This window comes from Plecotus auritus (genome assembly GCF_963455305.1).
Source record: "Plecotus auritus genome assembly, chromosome: 2".
NCBI classification, from domain to species: Eukaryota; Metazoa; Chordata; class Mammalia; order Chiroptera; family Vespertilionidae; genus Plecotus; species Plecotus auritus.
This window is the reverse complement of record NC_137771.1, coordinates 171,645,468-171,669,281: the sequence shown is the minus strand read 5'-3', so window position 1 is coordinate 171,669,281 and position 23,814 is coordinate 171,645,468. Positions and strand designations below refer to the sequence as shown.

Here is a 23,814-nt window from a genome sequence, read left to right as displayed (position 1 = left end):
CTTTATTTATTTTAAAGTGTTAAGCTCTTTATCAAAGTATAATATACATGTAGAAATCTTCGCATAAGAATGCATTTCGACAGATTTTCACAAGGTGGAAACGCCAGGTCATGAAACTGAAAGGGGCAGGGAGGAGTGTGATGGGCTGGAGGGACGGTTCCAGGCACCTGGGCCTGTGTGAGCCACTCCTGGGAAATCTGTCTCCATCATTTAGGGTTCCCAGTCCAGGCTGTGTCTCTTCTGAGCTCTGTGGGTTCCTCTCCAGTGTTTAACAGTGTACCCAGGGAAGTGCCTCTGATTTAGACCATATCCCCTGGAGACGGGCCAGTGCCTTGTCTGAAGCTCCGAGAAGGCGTGGGTAGTGCCCAGAAAGACTTTGCACCCACCCACCCTCTGTTCCTCAGGAGAAGATCGGCTGGCGAAAGGATGCCTTGCACCTGCTGGTCTTCACAACGGACGACGTGCCCCACATCGCACTGGACGGAAAACTGGGGGGCCTGGTGCAGCCACACGATGGCCAGTGCCACCTGAACGAGGCCAACGAGTACACTGCATCCAACCAGATGGTGAGGGCTGGGCCCCAGCGCCGCCCAGGACCTTGCCCGGGGTCACCTGGCCAAGGGCTCACCCGCGGTGACATCCTCGTCTGGCCGTCTGGCCATGGACTTCCCCATCCTTGGTTGGGATTGGGTTTCATTAGTCCATCTTTTCCAGCTGGGCTTCCAGAACTCCTCTTTGACTGGGAGCACTTTCTGCCACTGGGTCATCTTTCTGCCATTGTGCACCTAAATGGGAGTGTTTCCCTAAAGGAAGGGGTGATCTGGGGAGACAGGATAAAACTCAGAGGGAGACGTGATCTTAGAGGAGGGCGGGGCCTGTGTTCCTGCAGAGATAAAAACTGGGATAGAAGTTACAGGACACACCAAGACAATGCTTCCTGACTCTAGGAGTGAGCTCCGAGCACTGGGCTCCATCAGTGTCAGGAGGGGGCAGAGCGAGTCCTGCATGGAATGGGAGGCCCCAGGGACCTTCCACTCCCAGTGATCTACGGCCAGGACCCCGTAATTTAAAAGAATTTATGTAAAACTTCAAACATAGATAATGATCAGTAGACCAGCGAAATGAATTCCCACATTCCCATCACCTAGTCTCAATAATTACCAAGACCTATTCAATTAAATTACTATTCAATGAAACAAATAATAATAAATCTATACCTTCTTCCTTCCCAAATCCATTCTGGTATCTGGCTGGAAAGGAATTCTTTCTAATTTTCTTTGCTGGACAAGCCCATTTTCTCCAGTTTCAAGAGGTGGCCAGTGTCCAAGCCTTCCATATTATCCACGAATAATGGAGTCTAGGAAAAGGACTCCTAGCTGTAGAACCTGATAACTATAGAGCTGAAATGGGCCCCTGTGCCCATCATTAGCCTTAAAATCCTTCAGGACATTGTTAAAGTGCCTCTCAGCCTCCTCCCGCCCTCCCAGCTTGTATCCCACCCCCGCCCCCGCCATGGCCCAACTTTGGTGCAGAGGCCAGCAGCCTCTCTCCCTTTCTGAGCCATGTGCAGGACTCAGCAGGACTATGGGGGGCCCTGGCAGGCCCAAGCGTGAGGCCTACCTAAAGGAAAATGAGGCAGGGAGATCGAGAGGAAAGGTCTTAGGGACAGAGGAAAGGTGATAGGTGCCGATGGTAGATGGGAGGATGTGGTGGCTGTTCTTTGGGGGCCTCCCAACTCTGCCCCTTCCCTGCTGAAAGGATGGGAACAGGGGCCAGGTATGGGAAACCGCCATTCATCACCTCCCCATTCTGGGTGGGGGAGGGATCTAGTTTCCTGGAGGGTCTCCTCTGCACCTGTCCTCAGGGGAAGCCGCCGCCAGGGCTAGGAGGTCAAGGGGCTGCCAGGGGAAGATGCTTTTCATGGCCGGCGGTGAGTGAGTGCACATTGGAGCTGGCAGTGTCTCAGCCTGTTAGAGTGTCACAGCTTGCCTTTTGCGTTGGACCTAGGACTACCCATCCCTCGCCTTGCTGGGAGAGAAGTTGGCGGAGAACAACATCAACCTCATCTTTGCAGTGACGAAAAACCATTATGGGCTCTACAAGGTACACCTGGAGGGAGGGAGGGAAACCGGCGTCCTAATTCTGGGGGCCATGCTGACCCCAAGGTGAATGGGGGACTAGAATGTGGGGGGAGGAGTGTTAACAGCCCTACTCTGTGTGTGGGGAGGGTCAGGGGAGGGGTGGATTATAGCCCTGTCTTGTTCTCATGGAAAATATCAGTATTAAAGCAATTTACCCAGCAGTATATACCTTTACAAGGAATGTAAACATGTGGTATCTCATTTCATCTGGAGAAAAACTTGGGAAACGTGAATTCTCGCTTCTCAGATGATGAAATGGAAACACACGGGGGCGGGCGGGGGTGGCACACTCTGGTGGGGAAGGACAACATAAAGTGAAAATGCACAGAAAGAAAACGCAGGCATCGAAGCAGGCTAGTCACTAGCTCCAGTACTCCCGAGTTTTTCTGCCTTGCCCACAGAGTCCGGGGGACCAGTGGGTTAGCCTGGGACAGGAATTCCCAAAGGAAATAAGAAATGTCTTGAGGGAACAGAGCAGTCTGTGTGTGAATCTGTTCTGTCTAAAAGAGACTATTTCCAGGTCATCCCATGGACCATCTAAGTAACGCCCCTGGTGAGCGTGCCTTTTCCCACAGTCACAGTCCTATGGGGAACAAGCACTCGTCTCCCTCCGAGTGGCTCAGGGAGCGCATCTAAGCTAAACGTAAGCCCAGCTCGCCTCGGACATCCTTGGAATCGAGAGGCTATGGGACCCTCATCCCCACCCCTGGAATAGCTGGCTCTGGTCCCTTCTCCTTTCCGCTCTGAATGCCCACCAAGAGCCTTTGTCTAGTTAGGTTTGTCTCCTGCTCCTGTCTGAGATTACTGCTGACAAAAGGCCACTTACATGTTCTTGAGCTCTTTATCTTCTTTGAGTCCGAGTCCATTTTAGAAGATGAAATTGAGGGAAGAGGATTGTTTTTCTTTTTTGCTTCGTGGAAGGTAGCAGGATAACACACATCCACCCACAAAGAGTGTTTTTGGAGGATCACGCACGCAGACGGTGCTGGGTGTGCTCTCAGGTGCCCAGGAGGGAAGACATCCCCCTTGGCTAAGCCATCCTTGCTCAGAACCAGGGACACCTCGCTCAGGGAGGCGCCCACGACAGGCTGCGGGCGGAGGGTGTTTCTAGATGTTTCTGTCACTTTATAAGTGGCATGGTGGGTGTTAGTACAACTGAAAGAGAAAAGGCAACCACTTCAAGGCCGCCTGCTTTGTGGCAGGACTTCACTCCTGCCACAAAGATCCCCAGAGGGCACCGATCACATCTCTGGTGCCTGTTAGGGACAGAGGCTGAGCAGATTGAGGGCATCCTTGAGCTGATCCTGGGAAAAGCTGTGCAGACTAGGGCAGAGCTGGCAGGAAATAGGGTGGAATGTGTTGGCCTTGGAGGAGGGACTTTCAGAGTTGTCCCGTACATGCCAGGGGACGGGGTCTCCAAGAAGGAGCATGGCTTACGCTGCAGGAACAGGTCGAGGCCTTCAAGAATGGGTGCTGCACAGTCTGCGGCAATGCCTGTTGCCCTGTGCCAGTTCCTTCCACCTTTCCTGTGGCCTCCTCTCCGGTGTGTGGTGTGAGGGAGGGGCAGACCAGTGTGGGGGCCCCTTACATTCTAGAGCAGGGTTCACTCTCTGGTGGCATGGAAGGACAGATGGACTGACTTCTTTTTTCTCCCCCTCTCCCCACGCAAGAATTTTACAGCCCTGATACCCGGAACAACGGTGGAGATTTTACATGGAGACTCTAAAAATATTATTCAACTGATTATCAATGCGTACAGTGTAAGTCACCGGTTCTTCCCGATCCCCACCTCCACCCCCACCCTCTTCCCCTGAGGCTTCGGGAGCTGCCTGGACTCAGGTGGGCGGCGCACCACGCTGGCGTGCTTGGCTCTGCTTCCTGACTCTTGCCTCTTGAGTTGGGTGCCTTCCTCCTTTGCTCAGATTCGGGGTGGAGAAGGCCATCCGGCTTGAAGCCTCCCCTCCCCTCACCTCTGCCAACCTGACTCTCATCATCAGCTGGTCCCTGTGAGCTGTGGATGCTCAGTCAGACTCAGCCCGCGGCCCCTGACCACGCAGGTTCTGACTGCGTGATACCCCAGGTCCCACTGTAGCATCTCGCTCGGGTGGGTACAGGTACTCTCCACCCATCTAGTTTCCTAGGCCAGTGGTCGGCAAACTCATTAGTCAACAGAGCCAAATATCAACAGTACAACGATTGAAATTTCTTTTGAGAGCCAAATTTTTTAAACTTAAACTTCTTCTAACGCCACTTCTTCAAAATAGACTCGCCCAGGCCGTGGTATTTTGTGGAAGAGCCACACTCAAGGGGCCAAAGAGCTGCATGTGGCTCGTGAGCCGCAGTTTGCCGACCGCTGGCCTAGATGATCCTGCCACTGTGCTCCCTGTGGGGAGACGGGAGGAGCCCGCACACAAGTGTCACCTCACAGTGACAGTACAGTTGAAATGCCCCAGGCTCACAGAGCTTAGCTTAGAGCTGCAAAATGAAATGGGATAGAAGACCCGAGAAGAATCAGCAATAGGTCTCTTGCCTACACACTTGGGATCTGACTGTAATGGAGGAACCTGGGTGGGCCTGGGAGATTCTGTGCTGTTGTAAGCCATCACATACCTTGGCTCTGCTATTTTAAGTGCAGCATTTACAGACGTGGCTTAGGAGTCACTTCCACATCCCAAACTGACTGTCCATGATTCCCACACCTCTCTCCTCTCTATTCTTTACCTCAATTCTCAATACCCAAGAAGTACTTACCTCCACCCACCTTAACAAAATTTTTTAAAAAATAAGTCTTTATTGTTCAGATTATTAGAGTTGTTCCTCTTTTTCCCCCCCATAGCTCCCCTCTGCCCGGTTCCCACCCCACCCTCTGCCCTTACCCCCAGCCCCCGTCCTCACCCATAGGTGTTCGATTTTTGTCCAATCTCTTCCCGAACCCCCCACACCGCCTTCCCCCTGAGAATTGTCAGTCCACTCCCTTTCTATGCCCCTGATTCTATTATATTCACAAGTTTATTCTGTTCATCAGATTTTTTATTCACTCGATTTTTAGATTCACTTGTTGATAGATATGTATTTGTTGTCACTTTGTTGTTCATAATTTTTATCTTTACCTTTTTCTTCTTCTTCCTCTTCTTAAAGAATACCCTTCAGTATTTCATATAATACTGGTTTGGTGGTGATGAACTCCTTTAGCTTTTTCTTATCTGTGAAGCTCTTTATCTGACCTTCAATTCTAAATGATAGCTTTGCTGGGTAGAGTAATCTTGGTTGTAGGTTCTTGCTATTCATCACTTTGAATATTTCTTGCCACTTTTTAAAATATATTTTTATTGATTTCAGAGAGGAAGGAAGAGGGAGCTAGGGATAGAAACATCAATGATGAGAGAATCATTGATAGGCTGCCTCCTGCACACCCCCTACTGGGGATCGAGCCTGCAAATTGGGCATGTGCCCTGACCGGGAATCAAACCTTAACCTCCTGGTTCATAGGTTGATGCTTAACCACTGAGCAACACTGGCTGGGCAGACCCCCGGGAAAGTGGTGGGCACAGGTTCTTGTGCTGGGAGGCACTCATATGCTCTCAGCTGTCCTCTCCCAGTGCGCTCCTTGCCCTTCACAGGGCCAGGTAATTCCCAAGCAGGATTCAGAGTGAACCTTCTGTTTAAAACAAAGTTATACGTAGAGTAAGTATAGTTTAAGCACCACCATTAGTTCTGGGAGCCCCGTTAGCCACTGTGGTGTCACATGTATGAGATGAGCCGTCTTTCCAACCACGACTGATTCACAGATGAGCATTTGGAGCTCAGCCTTTCCCAGTGTTGACTTCTCCGTCACTGCTCCAGCCCTTTTCTGAGTGACCAGAGCCATAGGGCGTGCCCTCGCCGCTGCTGCTGGAGGAGCCCTGGAGCTTGCGGGTGAGGTCGGGAGTGGGGGGGGAGGGGCGCGGCTAGCCAGCCCTCCCTTAAGCTCCTGGAGCTTTGGTGTGAGTTGGGGGGCAGCGAGGGTTTGTGGCTGGTCTTTCTACCACCCCCCCACCTGCCCCCACCACCTTCTGTTGTAGCTAAGGGTCCTCTTCTCCACAAATTCTCCGATTCCTCCTCACTCCTCACTCCCTGTTGAGAAAAACTGAAGACTTCCTTCTCCTCTTGTACCCCCCTCCCCACATACTAACATCCTCCCTTCTGATCTCTGACCTCTAAATTTTCACTGGATCCATTCGTTACCTCAGAACCAAGAACCCAGTAAGACAGGGTTTCCAAGTTAACGTTATGCTCAGTGACTTTCAGATTTCCACAGTGAATGGAAATGTAATAAACGGAGAGAGTGTTTGAGAAGAGAGCGTGTGCAGGAGGGAGTGGGCCTGGGCTGCTGAGTGTTGTCCTCTTTTCGAGGCGCATGCCTCGCTGTGAACCTCTTTGGAACAAGCTCTGGGCACTGAACTAAAGAAGTCAGAGTGCACCCTGGCCAGCTAGTTCAGCGGGTGGGAGCATCATCCCGTGCACCAGAAGGTTGCTGGTTCGATTCCCAGTCAGAGCACATGCCTAGATTGTGGGTTTGGACCCCGGCTGGGGCGCATATGGGAGCAACTGATTGATGTTTCTCTCTCACATTGATGTTTCTCTCTCTCCCTTCCTCTCTCTCTGAAATCAATGAGCGTGTCCTTGGGTGAGGATAAAAAAAAAAGAAAGAAATCAATGCAAGAACTGGAACCATAGCCTGGGTTGTTGTCCCCATCCTTCTGAGGTTGGGAGGGGGCTGCTCTCACTGGTGGGGTGACCACAGCTTGCCTCCTGCTGAGCCAGGGCCTTTGGGGGAGCAATGGCTGAAGAGCAACCACATCTCAAGCTCTGGGGTGCAGTGAGGATGTTCTCCTGAGCTTCTGGGGAGGAGCCACCTCCCAGCATTTTCGTCCCCAGCTCCTGAGTCACCCATGTGGGCGATGACAGACTCTGGGCCTCCTGAGGGCATTTCCTGATGAAGGTTCAGACTCTCAGCTCCTCCTGCCTTTGATAAAGGAGGGCATAAGGACACCCAGGCCCATAGTCCTGGCTGGGTGGTGTTCGCCAGAAATGAAAAACGTTCTGCTCAGTCAGCGCTGTGTGGCTAAGGAATACGATCAATGATTAATCAAATTTGGTGGACAGTTTTAAAGCAGCTTTATTGGGAGACAATGAACACATACTAAACTATACAAATGTAAAGTGTGCAGTTTAAGTTCTGACACACGTACCTGCCTGTAAAACTATCCACACTGCGTGGGGCTGCTGGAAACCGGGGAGCGTGGCATTGTTGCAGGTCCCCCCCCCCCGCCCCACCCCCACCCCCGTGGGAGCCGCGCGTGCTGGCAGTGTTCTCTCTCTGAGCCATGTTGCATTGGCTCTGAGCAGGGTCATGAGAAACGAATTTGTGTTCTTTACAGAAATCCAGGGACCTGGGGAAGTGTGCTCTGTCTGTGTGGGGGCGGGGTCAGGAGAGGAGTGGGGAGCCCTCTGCTGCTGAGGAGCCGAGACGGGATGAGTAGAGAACGGCCTTTTCCGGGGGAGCTGCGTGTGGAGCTGGGGCGAACCCGCTGAGGAATGGTGGGAACCTCGCTCTGTAACTTGAGTCTGAGCTAAACCGGTCCCTAAAAGAGAACGCGTTAGGGAATGAGACATACAATGGATGAATGAACATTTGAAACTCAACTTTTTTCAAATGGGCATTTCTGGCATACGATCCACAATGACTAGTCAAATTCAGTGGGCAGTTGTAAAGCAGCTTTATTGGGAGATAATGAACACATGATGAACTGTACAGATGTAAAGTGTACAATTTAAGTTGTGACACACGTACATACCTACCTGCAAAACTGTCACCGCCGTCCAGATACGGAACAGGCCTTGCTCTGCGTAGGTGGACGTGTGGCAGTTGCCTCCTTTGCGCCCAGCCCAGAGGAATGTTAAAGTAAGATATTCAGTGCAGAGGGTGGAATGGCCGGGAATCCGGAGCAAAGCCCTGCTGGTGGAAGCCGTGGTGGGTGTGCTGGTGTCGACGCTGATGTACTACCTGTTTCATGTTGCCAGTGTTTCTGGCAAATGGAAAGCCCATGGGCTTTTTAGCACTTCTCCTGGGGTTGAGCCTAGCACTGGCCTCTGCTGTGGTGTGTGCAGTGTGTGTGTGTGCAGTGTGTGTGTGTGTGTGTGTGTGTATAAAGGTGGGGGTGGTGCTGTGTGTATGTAGGGTATGTGGTAGGGGTGTGGGGGGTTGTGTATGATGGGGGTGTGTTTGGGGTATATGTATGTGTGTGTGGTATGTGTGTGGTGTGTATGGTGTGTGTGGTTGTATGTGTGGTATATATATATGTTATGTATGTCTGTATAGTATGTGTATGGTATGTGGGGGTGTGGGGAATGTTTGTGTGGTGTGTGTGGTGTGTACGTCTGTAGTATGTGTATGGTATGTGGGGGGTGTATGTGTGTGTGGGTGTTTGTGTGGTATGTGTGTGGTGTGTACGTCTGTAGTATGTGTATGGTATGTGGGGGGTGTATGTGTGTGTGGGTGTTTGTGTGGTATGTGTGTGGTGTGTACTTCTGTAGTATGTGTATGGTATGTGGGGGGTGTATGTGTGGGGGGTGTGTTTGTGTGGTATGTGTGTGGTGTGTCTGTAGTATGTGTATGGTGTATGGGGTATATGTATGTGGGGGGGTGTATGTTTGTGTGGTGTGTGTGGTGTGTATATGGTGGGTATGTGGGGTGGAGGTGGGGGTGTGTGTATGGTTTATGTGTATGGTGTGTGTGGGGGGGATGTATGTATGGTGGCTGTGGCTGTGGCTGTGGCTTTGTCCTCACTAGAGGCCCCAGTTAGCCCTGGCTACCCTCTCACCTGCTCCTCTCTCTGGCCAGGGTCCAAGGCCAGCTCTAACCGGACTGTTTGCATTTCTCTGTGCCACCTTTCCGTCTCAGCAGTTTGTAGTGCATTTCAAATGAGTCATACAGCACATGACTAAGCGAGGGTGTTGACTTTTACCCCCGAGAGTTGCTGGCAAACCATCTCTGGGGACATTCTGGAAAGATTTTGGTTGGAACATATGTAACAGATGAAATAGCTGTGGCATTTAGCTTGGCTGCGGAGGGAGCAAAATGGGAAGGGCATGTTTAATATCTTGCAGAATCCAGTCTGTCATATGCAATTTTCATAGTGAGAAATCGTCAACTCTGGACTTTGATTTATAAATGTATCCTTGCTGTGCCAAATTCTTCATTGAGAGAGATCCCCAAATCCCCGAAGGGTGTTCAGCGATGTGGAGCTTCACTGTACAGCTGGTGCTGGTGACAGGCCCCTTCCAGCGCTCAGAGGGGCCCTGGCTGCACACACACAGCACCTGCATCATGTCACACTGAGAAAGGGGAGATAGGACGCAGGGGGCAATCACTGTGGCCTCTTCTCCGAGTGGGAAAGAACAGAATGAGCTGGAAACCACTGCCGTTGCATGTGGAGGGTGACGTCAGAGCCGTGGTGTAAGCTTCTCCTCGCTGAGCACATGTTTCTCTTTTTGCTGTTGCCATAAAGTCTGCTCCCGCCCACACCACAGCTGCCTGACTTAAAGCAATTGCAGATGTGCCCTGGGCTGACCGAGTGCTCATTAGCCGTCAAACTTCTGACGCTCTCGACATTGCCTCCTAGTCTGAGGAGGAGGAGGAAGGAATCATCTTCAGGGGCAGAACTGGTAGGGGGTTGTTGGATGTCAGGAGTCACACCTAGGTCTTCATGCAGAAGAACTGCATTGCCTGTGGCTTTGGCCCTCCACTGTGTCTTGTTTTCTGTTCATTCATTCATCCATTCATTCAGCAAATACATACCAACAGCTGGCAGGCATATGCTAGACCTTGGGAATAAAACTGAACAGAACACAGTCCTGCCCTCTGGGACTTCATAGTCTTTTAGGGAAGACTGACTCTTACAAGCAGAACACAACCCGTCCATCCACACTCTTCACAGACAGAGCCAGTTTTAAAAGAAAGAAGTCCGGGTATGGTGATTACAGAGAGCACCGTGGGGGGACCAGAGGCCTGGCCCCGGTCCTGGTCCTGCCTGCCTCTAGCAGCAGGTGACCCTGGATGAGCCCTTTTCTTTGGCCTGCACTTCCATAGAAAGAGAGGTTCGAACTAAATAGTCTCCATGATTCCTACCCCTCTAACATCTTGAGCGTTTCCAGTTTTAGAGAGTGTGTAGCAAGCGGGAGTAATATAAATTTCAGATCAGAACACAAAACTTTGGGGTTTTATGGCCAGAGGAGACTATAGAATTCAGGTCCCATCCATTATAGTTACTGATTCATAGACTGGGAGCTCCAGTCCCAGTGCTCTTTCTCCCTCTACCAAATTCTCCACTGATGCCGCCAGGTTCAGGATCTTCATGGGGAGCACTGATACCCCCTCGCAGCATCCTGTTTGTGAACCATAAGGCCCATATTTATTTTTTTTTAAATACATTTTTATTAATTTTTTTTTTTTTTTTGGAGAGAGAGGAAAGGAGAGGGAGAGAGAGAGCAACATTGATGTGAGAGAGAAATATTGATGGGTTGCCTGACCGGGGATCGAACCTACAACCTGGGTATGTGCCCTGACAGGGAACTGAACCCAAAACCTTTTGCTGCCCAGGGCTGTGCTGCAACCACTGAGGCACACTGGCCAGGGCTGCAAGGGCCATATTTTTTTTAAATATATTTTATTAATTTTTTACAGAGAGGAAGAGAGAGGAGAGGGATAGAGAGCTAGAAACATCGATGAGAGAGAAACATCGATCAGCTGCCTCCTGCACACCCCCTACTGGGGATGTGCCCGCAACCAAGGTACGTGCCCTTGACCGGAATCGAATCCAGGACCCTTCAGTCCGCAGGCCGATGCTCTATCCACTGAGCCAAACCGGTTTCGGCAAGGGCCATATTTAACGTGAGTCTCCTCAGGTAACTTCTTACACAGCTCCAGTCCACCCAGGCCTTTCATGACATACTGTTTTGCCTCATCCTCATAGTTAGTCACGATTACAAATTTTAAACAATTATCTAGTCTTTCAAAATAAGTTTCTCCCACTAGGCTGGAGCTCCTTAGTGTGGCTGCCGTTAGCCTGTCCATCCTTCCATCCATCAGCAAAAGCTGTGCTCAGTCCCAGGGAGAAATATCATATGGCCCTTGGAATTCACGACTCAGTGGGAATAGCTAATCACTTCCAGCAGGAGTGTGTGTGTGTGTGTGTGTGTGTGTGTGTGTGTTGTGTGTGGCGGGGTTGTGGGGGTGGAGTGACGCTCTCGCAACCTTCTCCAGTTCAGGCTGGCACTTCCGAGAGGAAGTGGATTTCAGACAGGGTATTTTTAGAGTTGCAGATGCACTTGCACAATTTGTTGCAAAGGAAGAGAGTTTTTCCCTGGATGAGCCCTTTTCTTTTTTTACCATCTGTTAATTTGTTAAGAAAGCTGCATATTTAACGTATACAAGTTTAATACTACATGTTCAGCAAAATGAATAAGAAGAAAGAAAGGAAACCCCAGGAGAGCAAGAGGCAGTTCTGCCTACTGTTCTCTCAGTGGCGTGCTCCCAGAATGTACCTGAGAAGTCAGCAGCCACCAGTTGATCCTGGGCAGCAGGTGTCCATGAGTCTCTTGGAGTGCATACATTCTGCTGCACAGAGCGTGCTAAGTGCATAAAATATCTGGGGGGTAAGATATGCCCCTTAAATATAAGCCAATTACTTTATTTGGTTTCAGTCTCCAAAAGACATCCTCTTTAGAGATTTCAATGGCAATTTTTTAAACTAATAGACACAGAAAATTGTTTAACTGTTTCACAATCTAAATACACCTGAGTATCCAGCACCTGGCTAAAAAAACCACCACAGAATATTATTAGCACCCAGAAATCCCTATCCTGCCCGCAACTCCCCACCCCCGTTACTGTCCTTCAAGGGCAACCATTATTTTTGCCTGTTTTGAATTTCATGTAAATAGAACCATATAGTACTAGAGGCCCGGTGCACGAAACTTGTGCATGGGGGGGGGGCGGTCCCCCTCAGCCCAGCCTGCACCCTCTCACAATCCTGGACCACTGACTTCTAATCGCTCACCTGGCCTGCCTGCCTGGTCGCCCCTAACTGCCTCCCCACCCCCGCTGGCCTGATCGCCCCTCACTGCCTCTGCATGCCAGCCTGATTGCCCCTAACTGCCCCCTCCCACCAGCCTGGTCACCCCTAACTGCCCCCCCCTGCTGGCCTGGTTGCCCCCAATAGTCCCCCCTGCTGTCCTGGTCGCCCCCAACTGCTCCCCCCTGCCAACCTGGTCTTTCCTCCTAGCCCCCCGCTGGCCTGGTCACCCCACGCAGCCTGCTGTTCAGTCGTTTGGTCATCCCTCACTAACCCCCCTGCTGTCCTGGTCACCCCATGCAGCCTGCTTTTTCAGTCTGTTTGGTCATCCCTCACTAACCCCCCCTGCTGTCCTGGTCGCCCCACGCAGCCTGCTTTTTCAGTCGTTTGGTCATTCCTCACTAACCCCCCTGCTGTCCTGGTCACCCCACACAGCCTGCTTGTTCAGTTGTTTAATCGTCCCTCGGGCCAGCCCTGGGTGGCTGGGAAGCTGACATCCGAGGCTTGCCTGCACCTCGGGCCAGCCCTGGGGGGCTGAGGGGACTGGGCGCTGCCATCTTTGAGGGTGTGGTAGTCAATTAGCATGTTCCCTCCTTATTAGCTGTGGGTGCCACCATCTTTGCGACAGCATGAGGGTCAATTAGCATATTCCCTCTTTATTAGATTTGATAGGCCATTTGTGTCTGACTTCTTTCGGGCATTGTTATATTTGTGAGATTCATCTGTGTTGTGAGATGTAGTCATATTTCACCCATTCTCAATGCTGTGTGGTATTATGTGAACATGCCCCAATTTAAAAGTAAAACCTGTTATGTGGATAGGCATTTGGGTCACTATTATGGACAGTGTTGCTATAAACATTCTTGTACATATCTTCTGGTTAGTACACATCTCTGTTGCGTATAACCCTTGGGTGAATTGGCAGGTCTAAGGTTGGCCTGAGCTTGAGTAGATGCTGCCGAAAGGCTTTCTCAAAGACTGCCAATTGATGCTCCCACCAGCAGGGTGAGAGGGCCTCAGTTGCTCCGCACCTTTCTAACACCCTTGTGCAGGTGGCTCTCATCTGATGGGGGAGGGGTGTGGGCCTGAAGAACAATACGGTTCCAGGGGAAAGTGCCTGCTGAACTGATTCCGAAGGAGCCAGCCAGGGGAAGAGAGGAGAGGAGCCATTGAGCAGAGGAATGTTATTCCATGTGTGAAGGCCCACAGTTTGGAGAGCACAGGGCGAGATTGGAGGGTTTGAGGAGCTGCATGTCTAAAACTGAGGGTGGGATGAGAGGTGGCTGGAGAGGCAAGCGGGATGGAGCATCACTCCTGGAAGCAGATAATAATGTCGTATGGCAGGTGGACCATGACCAACATCTCAGCTCCCGGAGGAGACCTCAGGCAGACCTTAGCTAGATCCGTCGGAGGGTGTGGAGAGAAAGGGCACCAAAAGGAGCCCACTGACTCTTACCTGAGTGAGAGGAAGCCATGTGGGCATCAGAGAGCCATTGTGGCCGGAGAGCATCCTGGCCATTGCTAAGTGGTTTGGGCCTCATCTTCTCTCTCCATTCAGAGCATCCGGTCTAAGGTGGAGCTGTCAGTCTGGGATCAGCCGGAAGACCTTAACCTCTTCTTCACTGCCACCTGCCAGGACGGCGTGTCCTACCCTGACCAGAGGAAGTGTGAGGGCCTGAAGATCGGGGACACGGTGAGTTCTCGCCCCTCTCCGTTTATATGGCACATTTAGCACTGGCCATCATTCTTTGGCTTCTGACGACTTTTGTGACTTATCAGATTCTTTTTTTTTTTTTTTTTTTTTTTTTTTTTTTTTTTTTTTTTTTTTTAAATATATTTTATTGATATTTTACAGAGAGGAAGGGAGAGGGATAGAGAGCTAGAAACATCGATGAGAGAGAAACATCGATCAGCTGCCTCCTGCACACCTCCCACTGGGGATGTGCCCGCAACCAAGGTACATGCCCTTGACCGGAATCGAACCCGGGACCCTTCAGTCCGCAGGCCGACGCTCTATCCACTGAGCCAAACCGGTTTCGGCAGATTCTTTTAGGATTTTGCATTCTGTCTTCCTACTCATCAGCCTGGGGGGTTCCTAAGCCTGCTCTGTGTTGTCATCTTCAAGGTTCCAGGTGGATTTGTTTAGAAGCCCCAGTCAAGCCCTGGCCAGTGTGGCTCGGTTGGGCGTCGTCCTGTGCACCGAAAGGTTGCTGGTTGGATTCCTGGTCAGGTCCCATGCCCAGGTTTCAGGCTCCATCCCTATAGGGGGCGTGCAGGAGGCAGCCAAGCAATGTTTTGCTCTCTCACAGATGTTTCTCTCCCTTTCCCTTCCTGTCTCTGAAAATAAATTAAAAAAAAAAAAAAAAAAAAAGCCCAGTCAATAGATGACCTCAGTACATTGATCCCTGTCTTCCTCAGGTTGACATTGTGCCCTAGGTGTTTTACATCATTATTATTTCCAGTGGGCAGGGATGAAATCAGGTGGAAGAATATGGGCAGGGATCTGAGAGACCTGGCCTCATTCCTAGTCTTTTACAGCTCACTCTATGCTTTGGATAATCGGACCCTCACTTTTCCCTTCTGTAAAATATGAAGAAATCCACTCACCTCTTCTGTTTGGTGAAATGGAATGGAGAACTTTACAGAACAGAGGGCATGGAGTCCTTGTGTGCACTAAGTGGATATGACTGAATGATGAGGAAGAAGCATTGTATGTCAAGATGTGTACCTGTGTGCCAAACCAAGGACTCGAGGGAGTGTAGACGGGTGATGAGGACACAGACGGAGCACTGGGCTCAGACAGGCAGCGTGGACTCTAGGAAACAGCTCAGAAAGGCGTAGGGAGAGGGCATGCTGGTTACGCCGCAATCTCCTGGGTTTCTCACATTCCATAATTGATCCTCTCCTCCCTCCCCTTTCACAACTGCCCTTCATCCACTTTACAGCACACGGGCTTACCCCTCACCCACTGTAAACATGACCACGGCGCCTTGCCCCACTGAAAGGATAATTCAAAATAACGGTGTCGATGTTGAGAAGGACTTGAAGGACTGGGTAACAAATCTTTTTCGAAGGTGGGTTTTTCCTCAAGCATCTTAGAGAGAGAGAGAGAGAGAGAGAGAGAGAGAGAGAGAGAGAGAGAGAGAAAGTGAAAGAGGGCCTCCTCAAGTTGTCAGATATATCATTAAAAATGATTATTTATGGCATTACCTCAGAGGGCATTCAAGAATAGGATGATGTTGCTGTAACAAAACTTCTAGTCCCATCTTCCTATTTATGTGAATAAGTTTTTTTGGAGGGAGTGCTTTAATTTATACAAATAAAAAATAAGAATAGGATTGATACTGATCCCTGTCTTATTTAGCAAAAAAAAAAAAGATTATTATTTCACATATACATGAACTATTGGTGTGGGAAAAGCCTCATAATCAAAGAGGCACTTCCAATAAAATTTATTTTATTTTTTTATTGTTTAAAGTATTACATATGTCTCTTTTTTCCTCCATCGACCCCTCCCCAGCCACTCCCACCCCCCATAAAATTTTATTTTTAATGCTCGTCAAATTTAGCAATATATATGGTGTCCTAAAAATGTATACACACACTTTGAATAATTATACAAGCAGTGTTTATTAAAATTCATTTCATTTTCAAAATTGAGTTATCAGCTGTTAAAGTGTGTATACATCTTTTGGGGGACACCCTGTATTTATGTTATTTTGATAAATTAAGTAATTAAATTAATCCATGTAATTTAAAAAACACACACACAAAAGCCTCATAGTCACAGGGTCTATAGCAGCGGTCGCCAACCTTTCGGACCTCACAGACCACCAGTGGTCCGCGGACCACCGGATGGCGACCACTGGTCTAAAGAGATACTTATGAAAAATGGAAAAAGGCAGAAATAACAAAAAAAACCACACAAACAAACCCCAAAACATGTGAATTTTATAGATCTGTGGGTGGAACATTGGGTGCCGTGCGTCAGGAAAGCTAAGGAATGATGTGTGAAAACCACCCAAACAGGGCCCTTTATCTGGAGAACCAGATGCAAAGGAGCAGAGGAAGAGTGAGGCTACGCGGCACACACGGACGCCTGGGTTCACTCAGGAAGGCTCTTGGCAATTTCTAATGGCATCCTTGTGAATAGGTCAGATAACGTCCCTGGGAGGGGGGTAATGTTACCGTGTTGACAGATGAGAGAAAATGAGGCACAAAGAATCGAATTAATTGCTCAGCGCACCACAGCCAGTAAGTAGCAAAGTGAACGTTCAAAGCCAGGGCTCTCTGACATCACCTTTACCTGGCCTCTTGGTGCCCGCGATTCTGCTGTCGTACCTATTTCAAAGGGCTCGTCTCAGAGCCAAGTACGATAACAAAGAACTGGGCCTCCACTCAGGGACCCCAGTTGATGGAGTGACTTTACACTCCTTCCCTACGGCTCAGGTGGGGATCAGGCGCTGCACCCGTTGCTGCCGGCAGCCGAGATTCGGGGGTGTGATGACCTGCCCAAGACCTCCCAGCTGACAAGCAGTGGACTTGCAACAACTCAAACCACGGTCTTTTCACTCCGGACCGACTCATCTCACTAGTCCTTGCCTCCTCATCATGGAGGGAATAACACGATTTAGAGTTACCGTCTTGTGGGAATTTGCAATGCGCCCAATACCGCAGCAGGGGCTTTACTGCTCCCTCTGCTTCCTGCGGTGGCTGTGTCCCCGCAAGACGCAGAGAGGTGGCAGGGTGAGGGACAAGGATGTCCTCAAAGAGAAATATTACATAAATAAGACCTGAAAGCCCCCAATCCAGTGAGGTTCTCTTCTCCAGTGACTTCAGATTTCCCCTAGTTTTCCTCCCCTCATCCCAACACCAACCAGGACTGACTGACAGGCCCAGCCCTGGGAGTGGGTTTTCTCGTGGACCGGCCTTGGCAAAGCAGCATGCGAGCGGCCTGTGCGGGAGCACTAACGCCCGGTACCAAGGACCCGTGAGCTTCCCGCGGGGTCCCGTTCCTGTCCCTCCTCTGGGCTTTGTATCCTGTGCCCACCCGCACTTCGTTTCCCTGTGCTCCTGGTGGGCTTGGCATCCGGCAGCCCTGGGTGGGTGGGTTTGGGGTGGGGGCTGGGTGGCCCGTTTGAAAGAGTGGGTCAGACCAGCCGCCCTGCTGAGGACCCAGGAGCACCCCAATGAGGGCTGAATAACAGGAAGGGGCAGGAGGGAGGGCTGCTCTGTCCCTGACCTTCCTCTCCCGTCTCCGCGTGGGAGAATGGGGAGTCCAGGAACTGGGGGCCTTCAGTGTCAGTTGGAAGCCGTGAGAACCAGGGAAGACGCCTGCCAGACTCCGGCTTCTTTCCTGCTCCCGTAGGGAAATGGGCTCTGAAAGGGAGGGTTGCAGGACAGGTTTACTTGCTGCTCCCCAGTGCTTTCATAGCACTCCTGTGCCCAGCCGCCTGGAGCAGCCGTTCCGTGTCATTGGGGGGCCGGCTGCATGAAGGCCACTGGACCTGCTTAAAAGCTGGGTTCTCCTTGCTCCCTAGCCAGGCAGCCAGGGCGGGAGCTTTTCCAAATCCTGGGTGATCAGCTGCTAGTGCTGATTCGGGGGCTCCCCTCACCTCTCACTCACTCCCAGCAAACAGACACATCAGCATTTTATTCTCTCTCTCTCTCTCTCTCTCTCTCTCTCTCTCTCTCTCTCTCTCTCTCTCTCTCCCCCTCTCGCTACTGTGCCCCGTGACGCAGGCAAGATTTCCTGGGGGAGGTGATGCGCACAGATGGACACTCCCGCAGTCTCAGTAATTAAATGCCTCTGGCTGTTGGTCCAGGTCGCTCCTTTGTGGTTTATTCCACTTCTGACCCACGGATGCCTTTGGGGGCAGGGCTTTTCATGTAATACGTGCAGCAAAGCGCAGCCCTGGGAAGCAGGCCACGGAGCAGTCACAGCTTCTCCCCGAGCGAGCTTCGGAAGAGGGGAGTCCATCTCCGCATGCTCGATGTCCCCGTGGAGGCTTCGGTCGGGCGCGGTCTCCCCTCCCTTCTCACCTGCAGGCCTGGGTCGTCCTGAGCCAGGCAGGAAGGTTTGGAGGAGCCTCTGGTCCTGGGAGGTCACCCTCTAGTCTCCACAGTGAGCCAGGCTGCCTCTCCCTCTGTACCCAGACGTGGACACTGGGCACCTGTCTCATTCCCACTTCCGGGAGGTAATATGCCAAGGAGAGCGCAGGCCCAACCCTCCCCAGCTGGGAGACCCCATTTTATCTCTGATAAATGAGAATATCTCCTTCTAGGGCATGTGAGTGAACTGCTCACGGAAATGCCTGCACAGTGGGTGCTTGGCACCTGGGAACTGTTAGTGTGTGTTGTCATAAGGCAGATTTCACTGCCCGGTGAGTCCCCATCTTGTTACTGTGCCCAGGGCCTTGGAACTTAGTCCTGAACTTCCTTTTGTCAATCTCTCCTTTTGTCTCCTCCCCCCCCCGCGCCCCCCCCCCAATACACACACACATAGACATAGACATGGAGGGTGGGCTAGTCTCCAGTCTGCACTTGGCTTGCTTTCCCAGTGTCCTCTGACCCTGGCTTCTGGTCATGGTCCTCAGCTCACTGTCATCTCCTGTGACCCCCTTTGGATAATGCTGACTCCTGGGGGTCTGCTGTGAGTTCCCCAAAGTCGTGGCTTGCTGCCCAGCAGTACTATCTCCAGGACCTAGACAGCTGGGTCTGTCTTCCTCTTTAGTCTCTCACACCTCCACCCTCACCCCCTTCCCCCGGGTGTCCCTAGATGTCACAGTATCTGAAGGGAAGCTTTTTAACATTAGTAAAAATCCAAAAGTGATAGGGATCTGTAGAACATTTAGAGAAAAATACGTTCCGTGTTCTCCAGAAGTACACATCATGACCTAAAGAGTGCCCCGTAAAGCAAGTTATTAGTGACTTTTTAAAACTCAGCTGTATTTCAGCCCAAATAATAGAATTAAGGATAACAATCATTAAAGGTGATTTACTAACCCATTTGAGCTTCAGAAGGATCTGAGGAGACTTGGAAAATAAAGACATCTGGGCCAGACATGGTGAGTCAGTTTCTGGAGTGGGCCCAGGCCTCTGTCTGTGTAGGGAGCCCACCGTTCAGAGGAGAAGCACCACCATTCAGGGAGAAGCACCACCATTCAGGGAGAAGCATCACCATTCAGAGGAGAAGCACCACCATTCAAGGAGAAGCACCATTGTTCAGGGAGAAGCACCACCATTCAGAGGAGAAGCACCACCGTTCAGAGGAGAAGCACCACTGTTTAGGGAGTAGCACCACTCTTCAGAGGAGAAGCACCACCGTTCAGAGGAGAAGCACCACCGTTCAGAGGAGAAGCACCACTGTTCAGGGAGAAGCACCACCGTTCAGGGAGAAGCACCACCGTTCAGAGGAGAAGCACCACCGTTCAGAGGAGAAGCACCACTGTTCAGGGAGAAGCACCACCGTTCAGGGAGAAGCACCACCGTTCAGAGAGAAGCACTTCAGATGGCATTTGGTCAGGGTGTGCCAGATCCCTGTCTGGATTTCCACAGTGCTCTGCTCTGAGGGCAGTGCTGGATGAATATAACCACACATGGCTCTGTTCTCAGTGGGAGGAGGGAAGTGAAAGAGTCGTGCTCTACTTCCTGGGAGAATCACACCAAGCAGTGCCCTCGCTTTCCTCCCATTGCTGCCTGTTTCCAGGGCAATGCACAAGCAGCTTAGGGGTTAGCAACGCTTCTTTACATGCTTTGTTTAAAAAGAAACAGCCTGGCACTGCCGGTGTGACTCAGTGGTTGAGTATTGACCCATCAACCAGGAGATCACCATTTGATTCCCAGTCAGAGCACATGCCCGGGTTGCAGGCTCCATCCCCAGGAGGGGGCCTATTGTCCCTTCTCCAACAGGGAGGAATCCTCTCTTCAGAGGGGTCTGTGGAACCCCGGGGCCCCTGCGCTCAGGGAGCATGTGACGCAGTGCCTGGTACAGATTTTCAGAATGGAAATGGAGAGAGGATAGGATATAGGTGAAAAGAAAGGGGAGAAAAGAACCCTTGCGTGAGTCTTTCTACTTTCCTGTGGAAGCCATTTCCTCAGAGTCATGAGGATTAAAAGAGATCACGAACGTTCAGGACCAAGCACCATGCCTGGAAAATGTGCAGGAGCTTGCTGACCTGGGCCTCTTCCTCCGGGGCCGTGTGCATGCACAGGGCTGGCGTAGCCACAGCTCTCCCCTGAGGCCCTCAGAGGAACCACTCTGGGGCGGGGCCCTGGGTGATTGGGAGGCCGAAGCAGATACCCTGACTCACCGTGCCCACGATGTCCCCTCTCTTCTTTCTGCTCAGGCATCCTTTGAAGTGTCGGTGGAGGCGCGGAGCTGCCCAGGCAAACACACGGAGCACACGTTCACCCTACGGCCCGTGGGGTTCCGGGACAGCCTGGAGGTGGGGGTCACCTACAACTGCAAGTGTGGCTGCAGCGCGGGGCAGGAGCCGGACAGCCCCCGATGCAGCGGGAACGGGACCTACGTCTGCGGTCTGTGTGAGTGCAACCCCAGCTACCTGGGCAGCAGGTGCGAGTGCCAGGAAGGGGAGAACCCGAGCGGGCACCAGAACCTGTGCCGCGAGGCCGAGGGCAAGCCGCTGTGCAGCGGGCGCGGGCAGTGCAGCTGCAGCCAGTGCTCCTGCTTCGAGAGCGAGTTCGGGAAGATCTACGGGCCTTTCTGCGAGTGCGACAACTTCTCCTGTGCCAGGAACAGAGGCGTCCTCTGCTCAGGTAGGCACCCCGGGCAAGCACTTTTGCTCTGAGGCAGGCCCAGTCCCCGGTGCTGTGAGGACATCCCCCAAAGCATGCCTTTACCTTACTACCCCTGTCCTCCTGGGAGGCAACAGGGCAAGCCTTGCGCACCACCAGGCGGGGGGGTGGGGACCAGTGTGTCAAATACAAAAGCAGGAGAAGGCGCCGCCACTTGACGTGGGCTCTCAGCGCTGGAGGCATTTGTCACGCTCACCCAGGACTTGCCTGCACAGCATTCCTGGCAGGTAGATGTTCCGCCTCTTCTTGATTGCCTCCTGGGACAGGGGGCTCACTGTGGCTGGTACTGGTTAGTCCCGTGTTGACTGTCGCATTCATCTCTGATCACTGCTTTAACAAGTTAGCAGTAACTTAGTAACTGAAGACAACACAGGTTTATTCTGTTATAGTTCTGGAAGTCAGAAGTCTGAGATGGGTGCTACTTGACTACAGTCCAGGTGTCGGCAGGGCTGCGTTCCTCCTAACGGCCCTGGGGGAGAATCCACTCCCGGCCTCTCCTGGTTTCTAGGAGCCACTAGCATCCCTGGGCCTGTAGCACCCGCCTCCAGTTCCAAAGCAAGCGGTGCAGCGCCCGCAGACGCCACATCTCTCTGACGCTCCTGCCTCCCTACTAAAAGGGTCATCCAGGAAAGTCTCCCACCTCCAGGTCCTTGACTTAATTGTAACTGCAAAGCCCCTTTTACCACGTCAGGTCACACAGACGCAGCACCGGGGGCGAGGCCATGGACATCTTTGGGGGGCCATGTTCTGCCTCCCACATGGTTTGAAAGCTGCTTATATTGAACAAAAAATTGTTCCTCAGTTACTTTTCCCCAATGGTTCACATTCTAGATCCTCTCTCCACATGACAGCCTGTCAAACATCTGGAGTGTCTTTATGTTTCTCTGCCTTCTCCAGGCCTCTCCCAGAGGGCTCTGTCGTTTTGTGCTGTGTGCTTCCTAGGCGCGGGCGCGGTATTTGTCCTTCTGCGTAACGGCGCTCAGCCCAGGGCTCAGCGGGACACTTGCTTCCTGTGGTCTGCCCAGGCCACTTCCGTCAACACATCCTAGCGATACCTTCGCTTTTCTGTTTGACAATCACATTATACTATTGGGCTTGTTTTTAACTTGACTACCAACATTTGAAGCTCTTACATTTTTTTTGAAGTACAACCCAGCCAAGTTTTTATTGTGTCGTGTTTGAGCACTTGGGTTTTTAAATCTGGGCATAGGGCTTCACATGGATTCCAATGGGATTACAATTGGGCAGTTCCCATTCTGGGAGTTGTATGCTGATGAGATAGTGTAAGGTCATGTCTCCAGAGGGCCATTCCATCCCACATGAGGCCACTGCACATAGAGGAAGCAGAACTGTTGTAGGTGGGGCTGTAATGTCTTCTGCTGTGGGTCCTGTTGTGTATGCCGTGTGTACTCTATTGTCTCCAGATTCCTTCCCGAGAATGGCCTTCCAGTTGGGAAGCGTTGCTCTGAAAGGAACTTAGAGTGCAGCAGGGGAGATAAAGCACAAATATGTGGAGCCCATCGCAACATATAAATGAGCTGCCCCTGTGAGCGGAAGAAGCAAGTGCTGAGGGCTGCACAGATGTGGGTCAGCAAGTGAGGCCTCCGAGGGCTGACCACTCCGTGAGACACACATGAGTGCACCCATGGGTGCAGTGGGACCAACATGTTCAAAAGTTGGAGTTGCTCCAGAAAGTGCAGGACACCGGAATGCCACGGAAGTGTTAGGATTTGATGTGCCGAACATGAAACAGGGGCCCACTCTCCCCGTCCAGGGATGATGGATAGGATTAACTGGCTGGATCCGGCAGGGTTAGCAGAAAACATGCTTAGGATCAGGCAGACCTGGCTCTGATTCCAATAACACCACATGCTGCTGGGTCACGTGGGCACAGAGTTCTGAGCAACAGGATAATGTAGAGGAAGCACCTAGCTCATCGCCTGGCACAAAAGGAGGGCGCACTGACCCCCCAACTCCCTTGAGAGTCAGTGCCACACAGCTCTGGGAGCCACAGTGGCTGCTGTGGGGGGGAGGGGCAGCTTCCCTCTCTGGCGGGGGGGCGGGGCACCCTCTCCCCACCTCACCCCGAGTGCCCCTGTAAATCTCTGGCTTGCCTAAGAGTCCCAGCAGGGCTGGAGTCCCAGCGGTGGGATGGAGTTCCAGTCGCTGAGCAGCTACCATAAAAGCTCCAGGGAGCCTGGCAGTGTCTGCAGTTGGCTTTCAGCAGTGTTTGTTTTGTTTTTAAACATTTTAGCAAATATTTTCACAGAACTGTCACTCCTTTCCCCTCAGGAGCCAGAAATAATCCTCTGATAGGTCCTCATGCAGAGGCTGCTGCGTCCGGCTGCCGGGGAGCCAGGGCTTCCAAGTCAGTGACATGCACGCTCCGTCCACACAGTTTATCCGCCTACAGCGAGGGTTGTCCTGGACTCAGCTCTGCTGTCTCTAATGTGGCCAACACCCCTGTTTCTGCATTGTTTTGAGAATTGAAGAAGGCGTAGATACAGGGCCTGGCCCAACACCCCTGTTTCTGCATTGTTTTGAGAATTGAAGAAGGCATAGATACAGGGCCTGGCCCAACACCCCTGTTTCTGCATTGTTTTGAGCATTGAAGAAGGCGTAGATACAGGGCCTGGCCTGGGGCTTGGCAGGAAACAGCCCGTCCCATACGTATAGAGGCCTCCTTTCCCTCTCGGATGTGACTGCATGGGCCCCGAGCTGGAGGTGAAGGGCGGGTGCTG

At 51.6% G+C, this 23,814-nt stretch overlaps 1 protein-coding gene across 3 annotated transcripts in view; it reads left to right on the top strand.

Moving 5' to 3' along the window:
- The window catches only part of ITGB5 (integrin subunit beta 5), a 103,857-nt gene that overhangs the window by 54,741 nt on the left and 25,302 nt on the right, over positions 1-23,814 (top strand). For all 3 annotated transcript variants that reach the window (XM_080657370.1, XM_080657371.1, XM_080657372.1), the window contains 5 exons: positions 405-566; positions 2,008-2,103; positions 3,812-3,901; positions 13,815-13,949; positions 20,605-21,034. In XM_080657370.1, the coding sequence (XP_080513496.1) occupies positions 405-566; positions 2,008-2,103; positions 3,812-3,901; positions 13,815-13,949; positions 20,605-21,034 (913 nt within the window). The remainder of the gene's footprint in view (positions 1-404; positions 567-2,007; positions 2,104-3,811; positions 3,902-13,814; positions 13,950-20,604; positions 21,035-23,814) is intronic.